Genomic DNA, 18,929 nt, shown 5'->3' with positions numbered 1-18,929 from the left:
CAAAAGTTTCCCAAATTATCCTTCTTTTATGGCTCAGTTTTCTTCACAATATTGTTATCAGTCATTATTAATTTCCCCAAAGCTTAAACCGCCGCTTATAGTTCAGGAGGGAGGGGTAAAGAAAAAAGCCTTCCCTCCTTGGTGCTCGGGGATTTCTTGCTTTTGAATGCTTTCCCCAGAACTGGTATTTTCACTCGCAGAGAGATAAGGAAAGTAGTCTCACCCAGATCAGCTGTTTTGCTTTCCGCTTTTAGAATTTGTTGTCTCCGACGGTCAGCTGCTTCTGGCTGACTACATGGGTGCGGTCAGCTTTTCTTCCTGCTGGTCCCGAGGGCTCCTTTGGATCAAGTGAGTCAGCTACTGCTGGCCCACGATCTGCAAAATTTCACCCTTTGGCTAGTCACCTCTACGAGGTGACTTTCAGTCCTATTGGACTCCCCAGCTGGTAGAAATTGGGCTTGGGGAACGGAACTTCATTCCCCAGTGCTCATCTTGCAGCGAGGTCATCAGAAACTCATAATTTCCAATTTTTAACTTGTATCAATGCTTGTCCTTGCTGTCTTTTATGTAATCAGCCAATGCATGCTTTTCTTCTTTACAGTTTGTTTGACTTGAAGTAAATCTCTGCCTCTATTTCTATGGGGCAGGTACAGTTACCACTAAGGGATGTAATGTATAGTTAATAATCATTTTTCTTGCTTTTTAGTACAAACTACCCAGTTAATAATTGGTACAAACTAAGTTAATAATTTCTGCAGTATTGATGGCTTATTATATTCTGCTGTTTTACATAGACAGTACTCAAAGCATATGGATTTAAACCTTGGTTTTCTATCCAGGCAGCAAGTAAATTGTTTCAAATGTTTATTGTCTTTTAGAAATAAAAATATTATGCACTTAGGTGAGAAAATTTTCAAAGCCTATTTTCCTTATTTTCAATTTGTAAAAGTATGCCTTGAAAAATGTCATTACTTATTTTGCTTCATTCTGGTGTGGTCTCAGTATGATCTTGCTCAACTTAAAAACAAAACAAAATATCCCACAAGTATTTCACAAGTAATTAAAATTGTGGTTGCAGTTCCTCATTCATTTATATACCAGCTTAAATCCAAGGAGTGTGTGCTTTGTGGATTCATAGCATCTTATTTAAATAACAACAAGACGAGGAAGATCAATAATAACAATGTAACAGCAACAAGAATGAATGCAACAATGTGTTTTCCTAAAAGCAAATAAAATACAGATTGAATTGAATTCACAAAGTTATTATTAAATAATAACTATCTAATGCACTGCTATTAAATACACAGCTATTACTTTGGGGAACAAAGGAGAAGTATAAAGTTTGTAAAAGTCACAATAGCTCATTTTTGTAAAATTAAACAATAATATAGTGCTATGTTGAAATGTGGCCAAGGGACAATTTCTCTGTGAAATAATTGTTCACTGAGGGAAGTAACAATGAAAAGTATTGTGTAAAATTCCCTGTTGTGGTCACCATTTTGTAATCACTACCATCAGCATACCAATTTGACATATAGGATCATGTCCGATGTACAATATTATATACTAGGATACATAAACTGAGACTAATCTTACTAAGAGGATAATCTTATGCATGCCTATTTAAGAGTAAGTGTGTCTGGTACGAATACCAATTATACTCCCAATAAAACTGAAATTTTCAAGTTTCCATACTATAAGAAGGACAAGAGCCCTTCAGTATCAGCATGCATCAGATTGAACATAAGGGAAGTAGTCCAGTTAATGCTTGAGAATTGGAGTTTCCAATGACTCATATTAAGTACTAACACCTCAACTGAATTATTTTTTAACTCATTTTAATTTCCTCTAGCTAGAAGTTAAAAACAGTTATTAAACAGCCTATATGTCAGGTGTGAAAGATCTACATGTGAAGGTCCAATTAAACTGATTTATTGCTCATGCCTATACACAGGAATATATTCAAAAGTTAGGACTATTTTGGCTAGACCAGGGGTAATGGAATTCAAGGAGAATTGGATTTAGTCCATTTGTGGTTAGGTTAAGATTCTAGGCTGATTCCTCTTTTGATTCCATTTCCAGTTTCTGCCACTTCTTCTCCTATGATGGTTGCAACATTAATTAAATGAGAAAGTAGCCTATTCCATGATACTAAAGTGAATTAAAGCTTTAATAAGCATATGTTAACCACGATTAATTTAATTAATGGAAAGTAAGAGCATTCAAAATGCAGCAAGTCATAAATAAACTACTAAGTTATTAAAATGCCTTTTAATAAATAATTAAAATTATGTTTCTGGAGAGACAGACACATGTGCATATAAAGTTAAATAAATAAATAGCAGGTTAATAGATTTGAACAATGCTGTAAAATATTATTTTAGTAAATTGTAAAAATGGCTTTAGGATTTTTAAAAATTATGTTGGATACTTTCATCAGAGAAGATATATATTTCTTTCCCTTTAATTCTGTGTAATATTGTAGGTGTTGAACATAATTTTAAATATTGAAATACTGTAATTATACATAAATATTGTAAATATTTTGGATATCTGTAGAATTTGTTTCAAAATATAGATAATATAGGTTTAGTTGGTAATTGAAAAATGTGATTTTATATATATGTAATAAATGTAATATATAATAAATGTAATAAATTGAAATATGTTGCTGGTTGAAAGTAAATCCGATTCAACAATTCCATTTTCAAGTACCCAATCAGATTAACATTCAACATATTAACCTAACAATAGCTTCCAACATTCTAATGATAGAAAAATAAAATTAAAATATTCTAACATAGAATATACCATATTCTACAGTAACAAAGTTCACTTTCAATGTCATATTTGTAACAGAAATAGAAAGAGCAAGGGAAGCCACTTCAGGGAGAACCTAATCTACATTGGAACAATATCTAATAGTCAGGCTGATACATAGTTTACATTATTTAGCTGCAAATCTAGACTGATATCTATTTTTATTTTACTTAGGTCAATGTAAATGGATTTGTTTTCAGCTGAATCATTTTGTTTTTGTAGTGTATATTTACAACGAACTTAACAGACATATCACTGCAGCAAAAAATTATATCATTAGAAAAGCAGAAGCAGGAGGTAAGTTGAAGCCATCTGAACCTAAATCATTAAGATTCTCCAAAACACATTTCTATATTTTTCATGGGTTTGTCTGCCTGGAAGGAAACTACACATGAAGAACAAGAATAAAACTGCATGGCAGGCTTCTTGACGATTCATTCCAACTATACAGACCTGCTTGTAGTTTGCCAGAAAAGCAAGCTGAGCAGATCACTGACCTAGCATGCATTTCTGGATGCCAAGAAAGATAATGTGTTACATTTGAAAATTCCTTTCAGAATCACCACATTGTTTATACAACAGATCTCATGTGACTTCAGGTTATATGTTTCTACAAGTGAGATGCTAAAGGGGCAATTAAATAATTCCTACAAAAAGGAAAATGAAAGAAATTTAAATAGTTCGGTGTAGATACATACAGAGCTCCCTAAAATCCTGATGAGAAAAAAGGTACAGGAATAAGAAGTGGGATGTGCAGACAAAGAAGAATGGCTGGAGCTGCAGGGCTGTCAGGGCTCAGTGGAAGCGCTAGGATCAGCGCCAGGATCCAGCTGGAACTCGACGCTGATCCTGGTGCTTCTGATGAGCCCAGGGTCTTGTGATTTACATTCAGATGCTTGGCAACTGATTCATATTTATGACGGTCACAGTGTCCCAGGGTCATGTGAAGTGACCAAAACCTGCTGCAACCAGCCAGCAAATGGGGGGGAATAAAAACCAAACACCCCCCCACCCCACCCTGCTGCCAATCCTCAACAGAAATGCTCACAACAATGAAAACCTCAGACAGGAGGAAGAGCGCTGCCGGGTGGACAGGCAGGTGTCTTGCTTGGCTGTGGCTTGGGGGGTGCTTTTTTCAGTGCCATTGTAACTTTGAACAGTCACTAAACGAACTGTTGTAAGTCGAGGACTACCTGTACTTCATCACTTTTTTCCTTTTTTTTTTGGTCATCAAGTTTTTGACACCTTGCTAGGCGACTGGTGGTACTCAGATGTTGCCATATCCTAAAAGTGGTACAATGGGTGAAAGGTTGAAAATCCCTGATTATACAACAATAAAGTAGGAATTAAAATCTTAGAAATAAATTAACATATCTGCAGACTGTCAGAATAGGAAGTATGGTCTAGGTAACTAAGTATATTATATATAAACTTATATATAAAATATACTTCTCCTTTTCTATGTGTTATTCACAGCATTTAGTTTTATGATTTGATAAAGTCACAGTTATGTGACTTAGTTTTTCCCATATAATTTTAGTTGCATAAACGTTTACATTTTTTCATGTAGGAACTTATAGTTATGTTTGACTATATCAAGCATGTAGCTAAAAATTAGATGTGAGCATAATACTACCATATTGTGTGTAACTGAAACACATTATATATGCAGTAAATACACATAATATTTAAAGTTGCTTGTTTGAAACTCCTATTGGATATTTTTCCATTGGTGGTATAATAAATATTCAGACAGAGTTTTGTAACATTCCCCTTTTAAAACACAAGTTTATTAAATTTCAAATCAAAATTAATTTTTAAAGTCTTTAATAGAGACATTTTGCATGCATTTCCTTGAATATGTTTTATTTGCATACTTTTTCTCTGACAGAAATAGAAAAATAATAATAATAATTGTGTTTCAATGTGCGCATTATTCAGGAACTATGAATTACTGAAGGTTGATTTGTATTAAATATGTAACCAAATCTTTTGCCTGTAAGACTAGCTCTGCATATTAAAATACACAGAGTAATTGTAACATGACACCAAGGAGCTGGAGAAAAGCTAACTTTCAGAAATGTAAGGGAACCTGCACATCTTGGAAATTCCCACAGGTAGTTTGAAAAATTACTGCAGTAAATTTTGCTACAATATAATATTGACTCATTTGCCACTCCCAAGCTATTCTCTTGCCTGGCACTTATATTTATTTTTTAATCTCCTGAATTACAGAGTCAATTAAGTATTCTTAAGACATCTATAAAACAATGTAAAAAGTCATGAATTTACAGGTAGTCCTCGACTTACACTTCATTTAGTGACTATGTTACAATGGCACTGAAAAAAGTGACTAATTATTGTTTTTCACACTTAGATCATTGTAGCATCCCCATAGTTATGTGATCAAAATTCAAGCGCTTGTCAACTGACTCATATTTATGATGGTTGCAGTGTCCTGTGATCACCTTTTGTGACCTTCTGACAAGCAAAGTCAATGGGGAAGCCAGATTTGCTTAACAGCCATCTTACTGACTTAACAATTGCAGTGATTCACTTAACAACTGTGGCAAGGAAGATCATGAAATGGGGCAAAAATCACTTATCAACTGTCTGAGTCACAGAAATTTTGGGCTAAATTGTAATCATAAGTCGAGGACTAGTATATAATGAAAAGATTGGAAAAAGGTAGAATCCATAAAGCTTTAAATGTTTGAGATATCTGTAGTTTAAAAACGATATATTTTCCCTATCATCCGGTGATATTTATAGTTAAAACCTAGACTAAATGTAAAATCTCAATATTGCCTGTCTTACTCTCAAATATATATATACGTTTTAAAGACGAGTTTTATGCCAATAATATTTGAAAAACTGCTTTGCGTTTAATATAATAATGTAAAAGAATGCAAAACCCATAATAGCATAGCAGTTTAAAGATTATATGGTAAAATAGTGTAACATTATTTAAAAATAATGTGAAAATATTGTGTTAAGTATTGCTCAATCATTTCAGCTTTTGTCAGTGAACAATCAATGGGATCAACTATTCAGGCAGATGAAGCAGCGTTGTGAGAAAAAGGTAAAACAAATAACAACGATGCACTGTTGTTTCAAAGTATGGTCTCTTTTCTACAATGTATAGATATTTTTCCTTAACTTAAATGATATAAAACAGTGTAATACCAAACAGAAAAGAGAAAATATGATTGCAGAGCACATAAAGGCATAAGAGTATAACCCTTTAAATTAAATGAAAATTGCCAGCTATTATTTTGCTATAAAATAGGCAGAAAAATCATTGGTTGGGAATATTCATAATTAATAGTACAGCATCACTTACAGAAAATAATAACAGTAACACAATAATGTCATCTTTTAAATTTGCTTTATTAGTGGCAGAAAAAGTATACTTTTATTTCATCAGCCTGTTGTAATTTCCTGTATAGTATAGTAAGTATAGTAATCTTAGGTTACTATACTTAATTTCCTGTATAGTATAGTAAGTATAGTAATCTTAGGTTACTATACTTAAGTGCTCACCTTCTTTGAAACACAAAGGACTGGGAAATAATAAGACAACATCACAGCAACTAGGGACTTTTGCACTACTTCTGTCACAGGCATCAATTTCCCTCTCACAGTATCTCAGATAATATACCTTCAGGCACCTTGTAGGAAAAAATATGGCATTTCTGCTGCTGGCAAGAAAATAACAAACTAACAAAAAAAATGAGCTGACAATGTAGCAATTGCTGAACATCTTTCAAATGGTGCCATGGGAAGTGCTCAAATGACCTCATAGTGAAGAGAGATTCACAAAGCCATGTGTTTCATTTCTAACCTTACATTAGAAATTTTAGTAAAGGGCCAAAAAAATGGAAAATGATATTTGAGTAATTTAGTAACTCAAATGTTAACAACCTAAGCAAGTTTTCAATGTAATTTGCATATGACTTCTTAATAATCTTCATACATTTAAGATTAGGGTATAATTTATACTGTAAATATTCAAGGATTGAAGAGGAGAGGCGGCTTGGGGAATTTTGTGACTGAAACAAAGATTTTTCTTTTACAATACAGTCATCTGGTCAGCTGTACATAGGCTTGCCTCTAGTATTAGTTGATTATTATATTTTGATCTGGTATCCTAGATCTTGACTAAAATACATTTTATTGCCAGTGGTTTCCTTTACATTTTTGAGTGGACGGTTGTGTTTTCCAATTGCTGCTTCCAGAACGAACATCTTAGAATAAAAGTATCATTTCTACAGTCACCTTGTAGGGAAAATGGGTGGCACAAGCAATAAACAAACAAATAAATATATACATAGATATATCTTACAATGTAGTTTTGTATCATGTTGCAGATCACAGAAATGAAAGCAAAACTGGAAACTGTGCATAAGATTGTTAAGGATCTTGAACGAGAAAGATATCAAACACAGGAAGAGTGCAAAAGACTGGGAGATCTGATGAGAAGCCGATTAGCTCAGGAAATGGTAGGAGAACAGGGCGTGTGCCAATGTTTTTATTAGGCCTGGCTTCTACAGTTCATTGTTTGAATGTTTGTTTTTAAATGTGCGTCTTGCTTAGTTGAAAAGTGACTGAAATAGCAAGGAGTTACCTTTCACTTGGTCGCTATTGACAAAAGAAAACAAGATTTACATTTGTTATGCTGTCATTCAGAAATATTTTCACAATCATTCACTGCTCTCTTTAATTCAAGAAACTTAATTTACTTTACTTTCTTTCTCATAAAATAGTTTTCAAGTAAAGTAGGAACAACCAGATAAAGTTTTTATAGACCTAGACCACAGTTGTCAAACCCTTTAATGGAGTTCCCACCAGTTTCATTAAACAATTTTTTTTTAAAAAAGGAGAATTAAAAAATGTGCATGTTAAAATTTCAGTTTAGATCAGTATTTCTGAACCTTGACAGCTTAAAATGTGTGGACTCTAACTCACAAAATTCTGCAGTCAAAAACTCTGGGGATTCAAATCCACATAACATAATGTTCAGTGGTGGGATTCAAATATGTGAACAACTGGTTGTCTGTGTGGATGCCACTTCCAGAAGTCCATTCTGGGCCTGGGCAACAAAAAATTAGCTACCGGTTCTGCCAAAGTGTTGTGAACCGGCTGAATCCCACCACTGATAATGTTACTGAAGTTGAGAAAACATTAACAGTGTTATTACACCAAATAAAACATTAGAAAACATTTGAAACTTTTGATAAAATATTCTGCCTCTTTAGTTGCAGCTGGTGCAAACCTTGCTAATATCCATAGCAGCATCTCCTTGTCTAAATTTATTAGTTACTAGCTGTACCTGGCCACGCGTTGCTGTGGCTCAGTCTGGTTAAATGGAAAAGAAAGAAAAGAGAAAGCGCACGTTTGTGTCACAGGTGTGACATCTATATAATAGTAGGTACATAAAAACACGCACGTATTCGAATGCAACATTGTGTCAAAATTTCAAAGCAATCGGTGAAGAACTTTCAGAGATTTAAGATTTTAAACAAACGAACATTTACATTTTTATTTATATAGATTTAATTTTATCTGAATCAGGCCAAAAAGATTTTCTTACCAAGAGGGTTTGTAGAAATTTTCCACGTTGTGAAGTAGAAATAGGACAGTGCCATAAACAATGTTTATTTTTCTTGGAACAAGGGCAGAAGCTTAAATGGGATTCTGAGAAATTGGCTTTCTCTAGTTGCTTATATGCCATTTGCAGGAACCATGGTCTTGTAAAAGCCTCTCAGAGGGATCGCACAGTAATGCACCTCAGATAATGTTGGCATTTGATTTTGTTTTCACTAAGTGTGTGCCAAGGGGCAAATTTATTTTGTGATCCTTTAAGCAAATTTCTTTGGACAAAGACATCTAGCAGTTTGTTTTCAACAATAGATTATTTTCATTATTTAAATTTAAAAAGAATTCTGGAGAAAAATCAAAGATATGCATACGATTGCATTTTTTTAAAAAAAAAAGGTAAACCTGCAAAAAGGATATAGAAAATCATTTGCTCCTGAAAGCTTCCGTTTGTTGTTTCTTTAGAGATTATAGTCCACAAGAGGGTAAATGTAATAAAATATACTGGAAAACTCATATAAATCTTGGCTGTTTCATCTTCCATATCTTCACAATCATAATAGCAATGAGTTATGGTATTTCTGGGGAAAGTTGTATTTACTATGAATCTGCTTGTCTCACGTGGATATGGCTATTAGGCAGAGAAAATTTCAGGCTATTCATTTGATGAATTCTTAAAGACAAGAGATAGCCTAGTAACAACAGTACATAACAAATGCATCTAGTTATCCAGCTAAAAAGCTCAGTTGATGATAACTCTGAGACCGAGATCACTGATAATATTTGATAGTAAAGTGTAATAGCAACAATGAATAGTGTAATCTCAAAAAATATTTTCTTATTTTTCATGTTCTAAAAATTATTAAACAATTTTATTTTACATTGGACGTTTGGCTTCTCAAAGAGCAAAATTATTTACTATCATGGCATCTGGAACATAGTGGGAATTAGTTCCAGTTTTGATAAAGTGGATTTTGAACCAATTGAAAATATTCTTTTCTTGCTGTTCTGCCAAAAGCACACTTAAAGAAGTTTTATGTACAACAACAAAACATGCAATCCATTCTCGATTGCCTAATAGGATTTCAGCAGAGCTAGCAAACTGGCTCTCAGGCTACTAATCCTAATAATGTTTACTGAAGAAATAAGTGAACACCATTCTTTATGCATTTTATGGAGAGACTATGAACACGTGTTTTCACATGGTCTTACATGCAGTTTTTCTTCTTGGCCTACCAAACAACTTTGGTTTTATCTTTTCTGTCAGCTGCTCATTTATTTTTGTAGTGGTCAAATTTATCATTTGTCTTGTTTTTCTACTGATTGTGAGAATCTTCAATATCATATTTCTTTACAAGAAAACATTTGAGTTCCAAATTGATAATTTAGGCCAGTGTTTATCAACTTTGCTGACTTTAAGATATGGGGACCTCAACACATGCTAAGGGATGGAGAATTCTGGGAGTTGAAGTCCACAAATCCTAAAATTGGTAAAATTGAGAAACACTGCTTTAGGCCTTCTAGGAAAAAGTGCAAACACATGATCCAAGCCTGCCTCAAAAATATAAGCTTGTCCAGAAAGAGTTCTGTGGTACTACAGAGATAGGGAGCAGCCTCATCAGATGGCTTCTAATGAATTTCGTTATCTATATGCCCAAGATAATAATCACTTTGCAAAGGTGGCTTCAGTAACTCCTTAAAATTTGAGGTTGGCAAAAAGTCCTTAAATCTGCTTGCTGTTGTCCACTAAGTCTGGGCTAATTCATCATTCACATGTTGAACGATCCTCTTTACAAAATAATTGCCACAGATAGCTAGCAAGTCAGGGAGAAAGCTAAATTCTTTTTCTTGATAAATCTCCAAAGAAATGATTTGCATGGAGGAATATTTGATTGGATGAGTTTTGCCCTGTTTGGGCTGTTCCAGACAAAGGAAAGACTGCTGGTAAGAATAATGTTCAGCCTCCTAATTTCCAGGAATGGAGGTGTCATATGCATATACCAAATAAATTCATCAGGTAAAATAAATCATTTACATTATCAATTGTGTTTCCATGACGCTCAAATGCCATTTGTATTCCAAAATAAAAATGATGGAAGATTGGAGAAACCTTAGGACTTTTAGTAATACCAAAAATATTTCAGAAACACCTCTCAGGAAATTCCCTTCCTCTGAAACAATCCACTGGACTACGCATACTCAGTGGACATAGAAGGGTAACTGGTTACTAAATAGAAAATAAGCAGCGGGGGAGAAATAAACATACTATCATTTTGTACAAACTGAATACCTAACATTTATTTATAGATCCCATTTATTTTGCTTTTTAGAAGTCTGCTTTGAAATTGAAGAATGATACAAGTTATATAAAAAAGTAATAGCAAGATTGATTTACCACAAGCTATATTTCTTCAGTTATATTGCACTGTTTATGACATGTATGTGTTCTGTCCTAGCCTATGTGAGTCCCTGTTATGCTCACAAGGAGAAACCCCTCTTCCAAGAAACAGGCTGGAACCACAAGAAAAAACCAACCCCTTTTATTCTCACAGACCTGAGTCAATGACCAAGGCAAACAAACACAGTCCACAGAAACTTGATCCTCAACATGGACAGTTGCCTTTGGCAACCAGCACCTTCCACACTTTCCCTTTTATAATTCAGCCAAGGCGTGGCTTCCTAATGCCTTCTCCTCTGCCTTTGGAGCTGCCCCATTGCATTCCCCTGTCCTACTCGCTTCTCTTTCCTGCACATTCATGTGTCTGTGATTTGTCCCAACTGTTCTTCATCACTGTCCAACTCAGGCTCCCAGCACAGCTGTGTCACAACCTAAGTGCAAGTAGAGGGGCCAGGCATCTCCTCCAACAGTTAAGCCTTCCTCTGACTCTAATGTCACTCCAGGCCCCTCCTCCTCATCTGATTCCTCAGACTCAGCTGCTGAATCCACTGGCTGGCAAGGAATCACAACACTATGGGCCACAGAGAGCCCAAGAAGAAATCAATACAGTTTTATCATGCTTTACTGTTTCAAGGATATGCTATGCATCAATTTTATGTTATTTTGTTTCTGAAATGTTTGGCATAAAAACATATAATAATCTGTTAGGGAAAGGGGACAGATTCAGTTATCTGTACTTTATCAATGTATTTATATATATTTTGTTCCAGAAAGACAAGAACACATTGAGGAAAGAGAACAGTTTTTTGAAACAGGAAACTACCTTTACAAGCAGAAAGAAGATGTTTTATGAATGTGAAATAAATCGACTCAACAAGGTAGGATTCTTCTTGTTTTAGTATTCATATATCTATGTTAAAAATCATACTCATGCATCTTTCTTATCTACTTGGCAGTATTTCATTGTATAGTATGTGGATTATCATGCCTACATACAAAGTAATCATGCTATTATCATTCATGATAAGAATAAAAAATGTAAAAGAATAAGGAAAAGGAAACATAATTAAATCTAGTGGCACAGTTCCTCTTGGACGATGAGTTTTTCAAACACTTGTGCTTTAGTCATCTTTATCTACAATAGAAATGTGTACTACAGTATATATGGAATCCCTTTTGAAAATTATTTGGAGTCAAGCCCATGTAGTAGATCAGATCAGGAAATCAACTGCATATGGAGACTAGAACTACATTATTGTGATTGGCTATAATAATAGAGTCTGATTTTGCCTACTAGCCTCCCTGGTAAACCAGACAGATAGGGAACACAATTAGATATGCTAATTTTCAACTTTTTGTAAGGCAAATTAACAGAATATTGCAACTCTGAAGGCACAAACTTACCACGCCACTTTTAACTATCTGAATAACTGTCTTTCCTCTGACAGTTGAGATTGGGGGTTCCTCCTTCTGTTAACTGATTATTTCTTAGGCAGCATTTTTCCCCTTGTTCCTCACAATCATTTCCACAAACCATTACATCCCGTTCATTATGATCCAGTGAGCCAGGAAGCCATTTTTCTGATGTGCTTCTGAATATTTTTTTCATTTTTCTAGGACTTAAACTCCTTTTGTATAGGTATTGGTCTTGCACATTTCCATCAAGGTCATCTTCCTTACTTTATATTTAACATAGAAAGCAGCAGCTACTTTAATATGTAATTTTTTGGTCATGAACAGCTAGAAGCCAATAGCTATCTGGATGTTACATATATGTAGCACTGGTAGTAAATAAATATATTTCCATCAGGAAGGCAGCAAAAAACAATGAATGTATTTTTAAAATAAAAATATATATTAACTGCTTAACCTGAAACATATTTCCTGTGGAAACGTATTTCTTGAAATAGTGTTCTAAGCTTACAGCTAAGAAATAGGAGTCAGAAAATTACCAAAAAATAAAGTTGTTAGATTTGGTTCACTATAAACTTGTAATGATGTGTAGATGGGGAAACAAAATGAGATTTTAAAAAGTCAAAAAGTATAATTAAAATTCTTATTTATAATCTAAGGATCTTTGAGACTCAGCATATAGAACTGGAAGCTTAAACAACAACAAAATTGCCAACAATAGTTTAGTTTGTGATTCTGTATTTGTGAGAACAGTGTTTGTCTTTACCTTTTTTTTGTATTCAAATGTATTTGTGGATGTTGCCCATGATTATGAGCCCTCAAATCTTTTTTATTTGAATGCTGAAATCTGTTTATAATTAATAGTCTTTTATAAAGTATTATATAAAAACTAAAATAACTTATGTTAAAATTAAGTGTAAGAACTAGTACATCTGCCACAATGTGGTTTGACTAAGTTTCCATATTGGGCTGAGATATAATCCTCAGTTTCTTGGCATGCAGATGACATTAAATCAGTTGGATTTTGGATTAGTTGGGGAGAAATATATATGTCTCTTACTGTTATTTGTTTGCCTTTTGCTTTTGGGGGGTTAAATCCCTTTTGGATATCTTGAAACATCAAAATACATCCTCACAGAGATCTCATGTTGAGGCATTGGATAGAAATTGCAACCAAGAAGAGATGGGAATGCAAATCGAACTTCTCTGGGAACAGGTATGAGTAGACAGAATATAATTCTTTTCAACATTCATTTAATTATGAAAATTATGGAAACAGCAACATCTATGGGGCTGAGAGGTTACATGACTACAGGGTTAAAACATATGTACACATTTTAAAAAGGGGCAGAACTCTGATTGTGTAACTATTCTTGACTTTTTTTCGTGTATAATTGCAAATGTCCTTATTGGAGACTGCTTGTTCAGAATGAATGTGGGATTATATCACTGTGAAATATGAAAATATTTGCTTGTTAGAATGATAGACTAAACAAACTACTGGTAGCCCTTGACTTACAACATGATTTATTAACCATATGAAATTACAATGGGAGTGAAAAAAGTGACTTATGATGTTTATGACCGCTGCAGCATCCCTGTGGTCACATGATCAAACTTCGGATGTTTGACAACTGGCTCATATTTATGACAGTTGTAGCGTCCTTTTGTGACCTTCTGACAAACAAAGTCAATGGGGGAGCCAGATTCACTTAACAACCATGTTACTAACAGAATAACAGAGAAAGCAAGTTGAAAGGGACCTTGGAGGTCTTCCAGTCCAACCCCTGCTCAAGCAGGAAACCTATACCCTTTCAGACAAATGGTTATCCAATGTCTTCTTAAAAACCTCCAGTATTGGACAACCAAACTTCTGCAGCCATGATATGTTAATATTAAAAGATGAGGAAATTTATTTGGATGTAAATTAAAAAAAAACTGGTGAAAGCGAGTGAAAAGCACTAAAAAGGACTAAACAATAAAACTTCAAATAAGAATAATACAGTTTGGGATAAAACTGATTTGAGTGACTGCTGCACGGTATGTGAATATCAAACATGTTTGAAAATCTTTGTACTGAAAAAAGTTTGAAAGTCATTTTTGTTTTATATTTTTGATGTATTTTTGTCACTGTTAAACTTGTTCTGTTATTTCCCTCTCCATTTTCCCATTATGTTAGTTTATATTTTAATGTTTATGAAATATAATAAAAAAGATTTGTAAAAAAGATTTTTTATGTGAACTCATGTATTTTTCATGTAAATATTTTGTTATATGGCATTTATACCCTATAGACAGAAGTAAACAAATCTGCATTTTTGTGCCTCTTTTTAATTAATAATGTGCCTATAGAGCTGTTACATTAAATAATGCCAATTGTAGATTCAGATTTATGAAGAAGACTTAAAAAAGGAAAGATACCACAGAGAGAGATTCGGTGAAGAGAAGAAACTTTTGCAAAAACTTAATGAGCAATCAGAGTTCCAGCTGAACAAATTAAAATTTCAGGTATGTCTCAAAACAAAAGTATAATTCCCAAAACATACTTTATTCTTAGTTTCTCACTTCCAGGATAACCCAAGGAATAGTATATCAGTAACTGACATAATATTTTATGTGAGATTCTCACCTTGGACGAAATCATTCCAGACAGGAATCAGATACCATGAATGGTATTGCACCAGTATAATACAAGCTCTGTGCCTTTTTTGCAGGCATCAGGACATTGCATACATTTACTAAAGGGTGGAGCTTGTGCTGTGACAGTACAGCACTGCTTCTGTTTAACAATATCAGCTTGTGATACTGGTATAATGTGAAATATAATAAATACTTTTTTCAATAAAACAGTTCATAAATACAAATGATTTATGCACTCTGTATTGTATGAAATGAGTTGAATCAACGAGTACCAGGATAATCTGTACCTAAGACATCTTTGACAGGATTTTGTTCAATAGTTTCTTGATAATCATGGATAAATGGAAGTTTTCATGGCCCTTCTGAGTAATACGTGCTATTACATTGCATTTAGAACATAAAACATGAATCATACGGGTGGCAGGAACTTCATTGGTCTTCTAGTCCAACCTTCTGCTCAAGATAGGAAGGAGACTTCTACCATCCCAAATGGTTAATAGATTTTCACCTTATATTCAACCTAAGTAGCCTGTTTAGTTTATTGAAATGACTGCTCTTGACTGAGGGCTTTATTATAAGAAGCAATATATCTTTTATTAACAACACACAATTTTATTCATCTTTTTTTAACTTGGAATACAGTCAATCACATTTCTGAGTTATTAAATGATGCAGCAAAAGGACCACTAGAGGGCATAAGAAGTCTTCCTTTCAACAATTCTGAAATTTGCTTTTCAATAACTGCCTTCTCTTGGCAGATAACATCTTTTCATGAAGTCTTGTTGGTACACAACTAATACTTGCTTCCTTATTGGATGCAGGCCTGTGTTCCTCTGAAACCCAGCAAGATACTGACAAATGCTTATTTAGGCAAGGCTGTAAGGCTTCTTTTTAAAATTTCATCTTTTAATAAGTTTAATAATTAATGCCATTTTCATACAATATTTAATAGTTCTTCTTACACATGCAACTTCTTTCTTTATAGCTGCATAGTATATAGTGTATATTTTTACTTCATTGGCTGAATTTCTCCTTTTCACAGATTAAACACTTTCAGACAGAAAATGAACTTCTTCAGAAACAAGTAAAACAACAGGTTTGTTTTTTGCTTTAGATTTATTTAGTGACTCCTAAAGTTGCAGACTATACTTTTAATATTACTATTATGATTAAATATAAAATTGACTAATATTAGCTTTATAGTTACTGCTCCTAATAAACGAAAGTTTTTTTTTAATCTATTATCATTCTTTATATAATTCAATATTTTTATGATGCACTATATTAAAAGCATTTGACTAGCATACATATATAGTTTAAAGCAATATAAAAATCAAAAATACAACTTCAATAGTATATCCATAATTATAATATAATAAATTTAGAAAATTAAAGTCATAACCAAATTTAAGCTTTTAAAGTTAAATTCAGAAATTCTGGGAAGTATTTTGCAACCTTATTTTAGGATAATAAAATATATATAAAGTGTTTTTAAAGATAGTTTGTACTGAACCAAAAAAACCCCGAGCCATAAATACAAGAAATGCAAGTGTGTCACGTTTTTCCAAGAAAAATAATTCTTTCTATCAATGTCATTTTATGTCCATTTTCATATAGGCCCAAGATTTCCAAGCACTTACAGAAAAATATTTCTGCCTGCAACAGTTGTTTGTTCCTTCTTGTCTGAATTGTGGGAATTGTGCCCTACTTCAGCCATTGTCTGAACCTCAAATAACATCGTGCTCATGTGCTAACAGAAAACAGCAGCAGCCCCTGTAAGCTGAATCTCTGTCAGCAAAAAGGCTCAGAGACCAAACCTGTTACAACCAGATTCTGCAAGTGTTTAGTGAGAATTTTGTAATGTCAAAAAATATGCAACTCTACCAGCATGTCAGGTCCCCAAAGAAATGCATTTTAATCCTATGCCTATTTTCTACTTCTGTAGCCTTTCTTTGTGACCTGCCATTCTGTTGGGAGCGGGAAGCTTTTGGGATTGCTTTGCACTGTCTGCTATGATGCCCTTTCCCCAAGGGATGGAATGTCCCTCCCTTATCTGAGAGACGGTTTGCGCTTGGAGCCAGAAGAAATCAAAAGTGAGAAAGACCTTGAGGAGCCCACCAAAAAGACCAGTTACCAAAACACGATGCCATCTGTGGATTGCCTGGGATTCAAACGAACACTGGGACACTGGGGGGAGGAGTATTGAATTTTGCTTTTAATATACTGCTTTGCAGGTTTTTCTCTCAGACCTCGCCTTGATTCCCTGCTATCACTAGCCCCTAATAAAAGTTCCTTTTGAGACAATGCCTGTTTCAAGAGTTCTGCTTTCTTGGGTGGCTTACACAGCAGTTTAATTTTATTTCGCATTTCTTTCTTAGCTATTATACCCTCTTCCATCACTTACCTAATCACTTTGCTTTCTTCTGGGAATTTGATAAGTTTATTATGTAACAGGTAATGGACTCATTTCTACCATCTGCATTTCCTGTACGTCAATTCTAGAAGGCAAAAGAAAAAACATTTTATTCTTATTTTGTCTCTTGTACAGCTATACTTCTGTATCATTATCATTTTAAAAAGTAAGTTCAGATTATTAAAAAGAAGCATGCTTATTTTTCTCTATCTACAGATATATGTTATCTGTCTGTTCAGTTATAATATATAATTTCCACTTTGATGGAAATTATTTTATGCATATTTTAATTTTGTAAACAATTGTACATTTATATAGTAGCATAAATAAATTGTAGATAAAAATATTTTCAATTTGAAGTTATAGGCAGAATTTGATTTATTTTACTACCATTTAGTTAATTTTATACAACCCTTTCTAAAAGAGATTCTCAAGATATATACATGCAAAACTTTCCTTTAGCTTGTCCTGGCTTGGGTTGGGGAGTCATTATCAATTTTAAGAATATTTGAGATAAAGTACAGTCAAATATTAAGAAAAAAGTAAATGTGTGTGTATGCATGTGTGTATATATGTATGTATATGTCAATATCAATATCAAGGCAGCATGAAATGTTCTGATCTATTTCTGATCTTGTCTTGTTTCTATTATTTATTTCTCAAGTCAATACAATCACATGACTTCATTTGCAGGAATGAATGGTAAAACCTTACAAATTTCACACATCTAACTGTCAGAATAAAGGGGGAAATACCAATTTAACATCAGTATAATAAAGGATAATATAAGTCTGTGTTGTACATTTAGGGACATTACCTAAAATGCATTGCTAGGATATAACTGTGCCACAAGAGTAAATAGTTTTTTTTTATTTCTTATATATTTATGACAAATTAAAAATGTATACGTGTACAGGTTTCTCAACCTCAGCAGCTTTAAGACTTGTGGGCTTTAAGTCTCAGAATTCCCTAGCCAACATTCTGACTGGGAATTCTGGAAGTTCACATATTTTGAAATTGCTAAGGTTGAGAAACACTGATATAATACAAACCAAATTTGAATAATCCTTTTACTGTTTTTCTAACATGAATTTGGGAGAAAATGGTTTCCACTAATGTTTTTAAAGTGAGGTTAATTAATTTTGGCCTTTATTCTACAGCTTTCACAATCTGGATCTTGAGCTGTGCAATATATTCTAAACAATTTTTTGTCTTTCTTTAGAAGAGAGTTTCAAGGGTGGACTTGTTTGCTGATTGTCTGTTTTGTATTCTTTTCTGCAGTCTTTATGATCATTTTCTTATATAATCAAAGCAGATCTAGCATGTATTTCTTTATAATCTGCCAAGCAATTTATCATCAGACATAAAAAGTGTTAGAAGGGCCTCAATATGTAGGCTTAGCATATGGAATACAGCACAGTTACTTCATTAAATTATGACTTTATATGTGCCTCTTTTGTATCTCACATTTAATATTTACTTTTTGGTTATCCATGAAAACGTTTGTTTAGTCTGAATGCAAATTCTGGCTCTTTATTCTTTGAAATAGTTTCAAGACCTAATTGTAAAAATGATGTTATTTGTTGTAATGCAGTGTTTGAACATTACTGTTTGGGGTTTTTTTTGAATATTCAGTAGTTTCAC

General features: G+C 33.6%; 1 protein-coding gene across 1 annotated transcript in view; it reads left to right on the top strand.

Moving 5' to 3' along the window:
* The window catches only part of LOC107296992 (TNFAIP3-interacting protein 3-like), a 39,553-nt gene extending 24,502 nt beyond the window's left edge, over positions 1-15,051 (top strand). The window contains exons 5-11 of the mRNA XM_015826345.2: positions 3,046-3,120; positions 5,840-5,905; positions 7,194-7,325; positions 11,590-11,697; positions 13,371-13,448; positions 14,615-14,740; positions 14,947-15,051. Coding sequence (XP_015681831.2) covers positions 3,046-3,120; positions 5,840-5,905; positions 7,194-7,325; positions 11,590-11,697; positions 13,371-13,448; positions 14,615-14,740; positions 14,947-15,051 — 690 coding nt within the window. The remainder of the gene's footprint in view (positions 1-3,045; positions 3,121-5,839; positions 5,906-7,193; positions 7,326-11,589; positions 11,698-13,370; positions 13,449-14,614; positions 14,741-14,946) is intronic.
* Positions 15,052-18,929: the final 3,878 nt, after the last annotated feature.

This window comes from Protobothrops mucrosquamatus, unplaced genomic scaffold (genome assembly GCF_001527695.2).
Source record: "Protobothrops mucrosquamatus isolate PMUCROS unplaced genomic scaffold, P.Mucros_1.0 scaffold3068, whole genome shotgun sequence".
Taxonomy (NCBI): domain Eukaryota; kingdom Metazoa; phylum Chordata; class Lepidosauria; order Squamata; family Viperidae; genus Protobothrops; species Protobothrops mucrosquamatus.
Note: the sequence above shows the minus strand (reverse complement) of the source record. Positions and strands in the feature narration are given on the sequence as shown.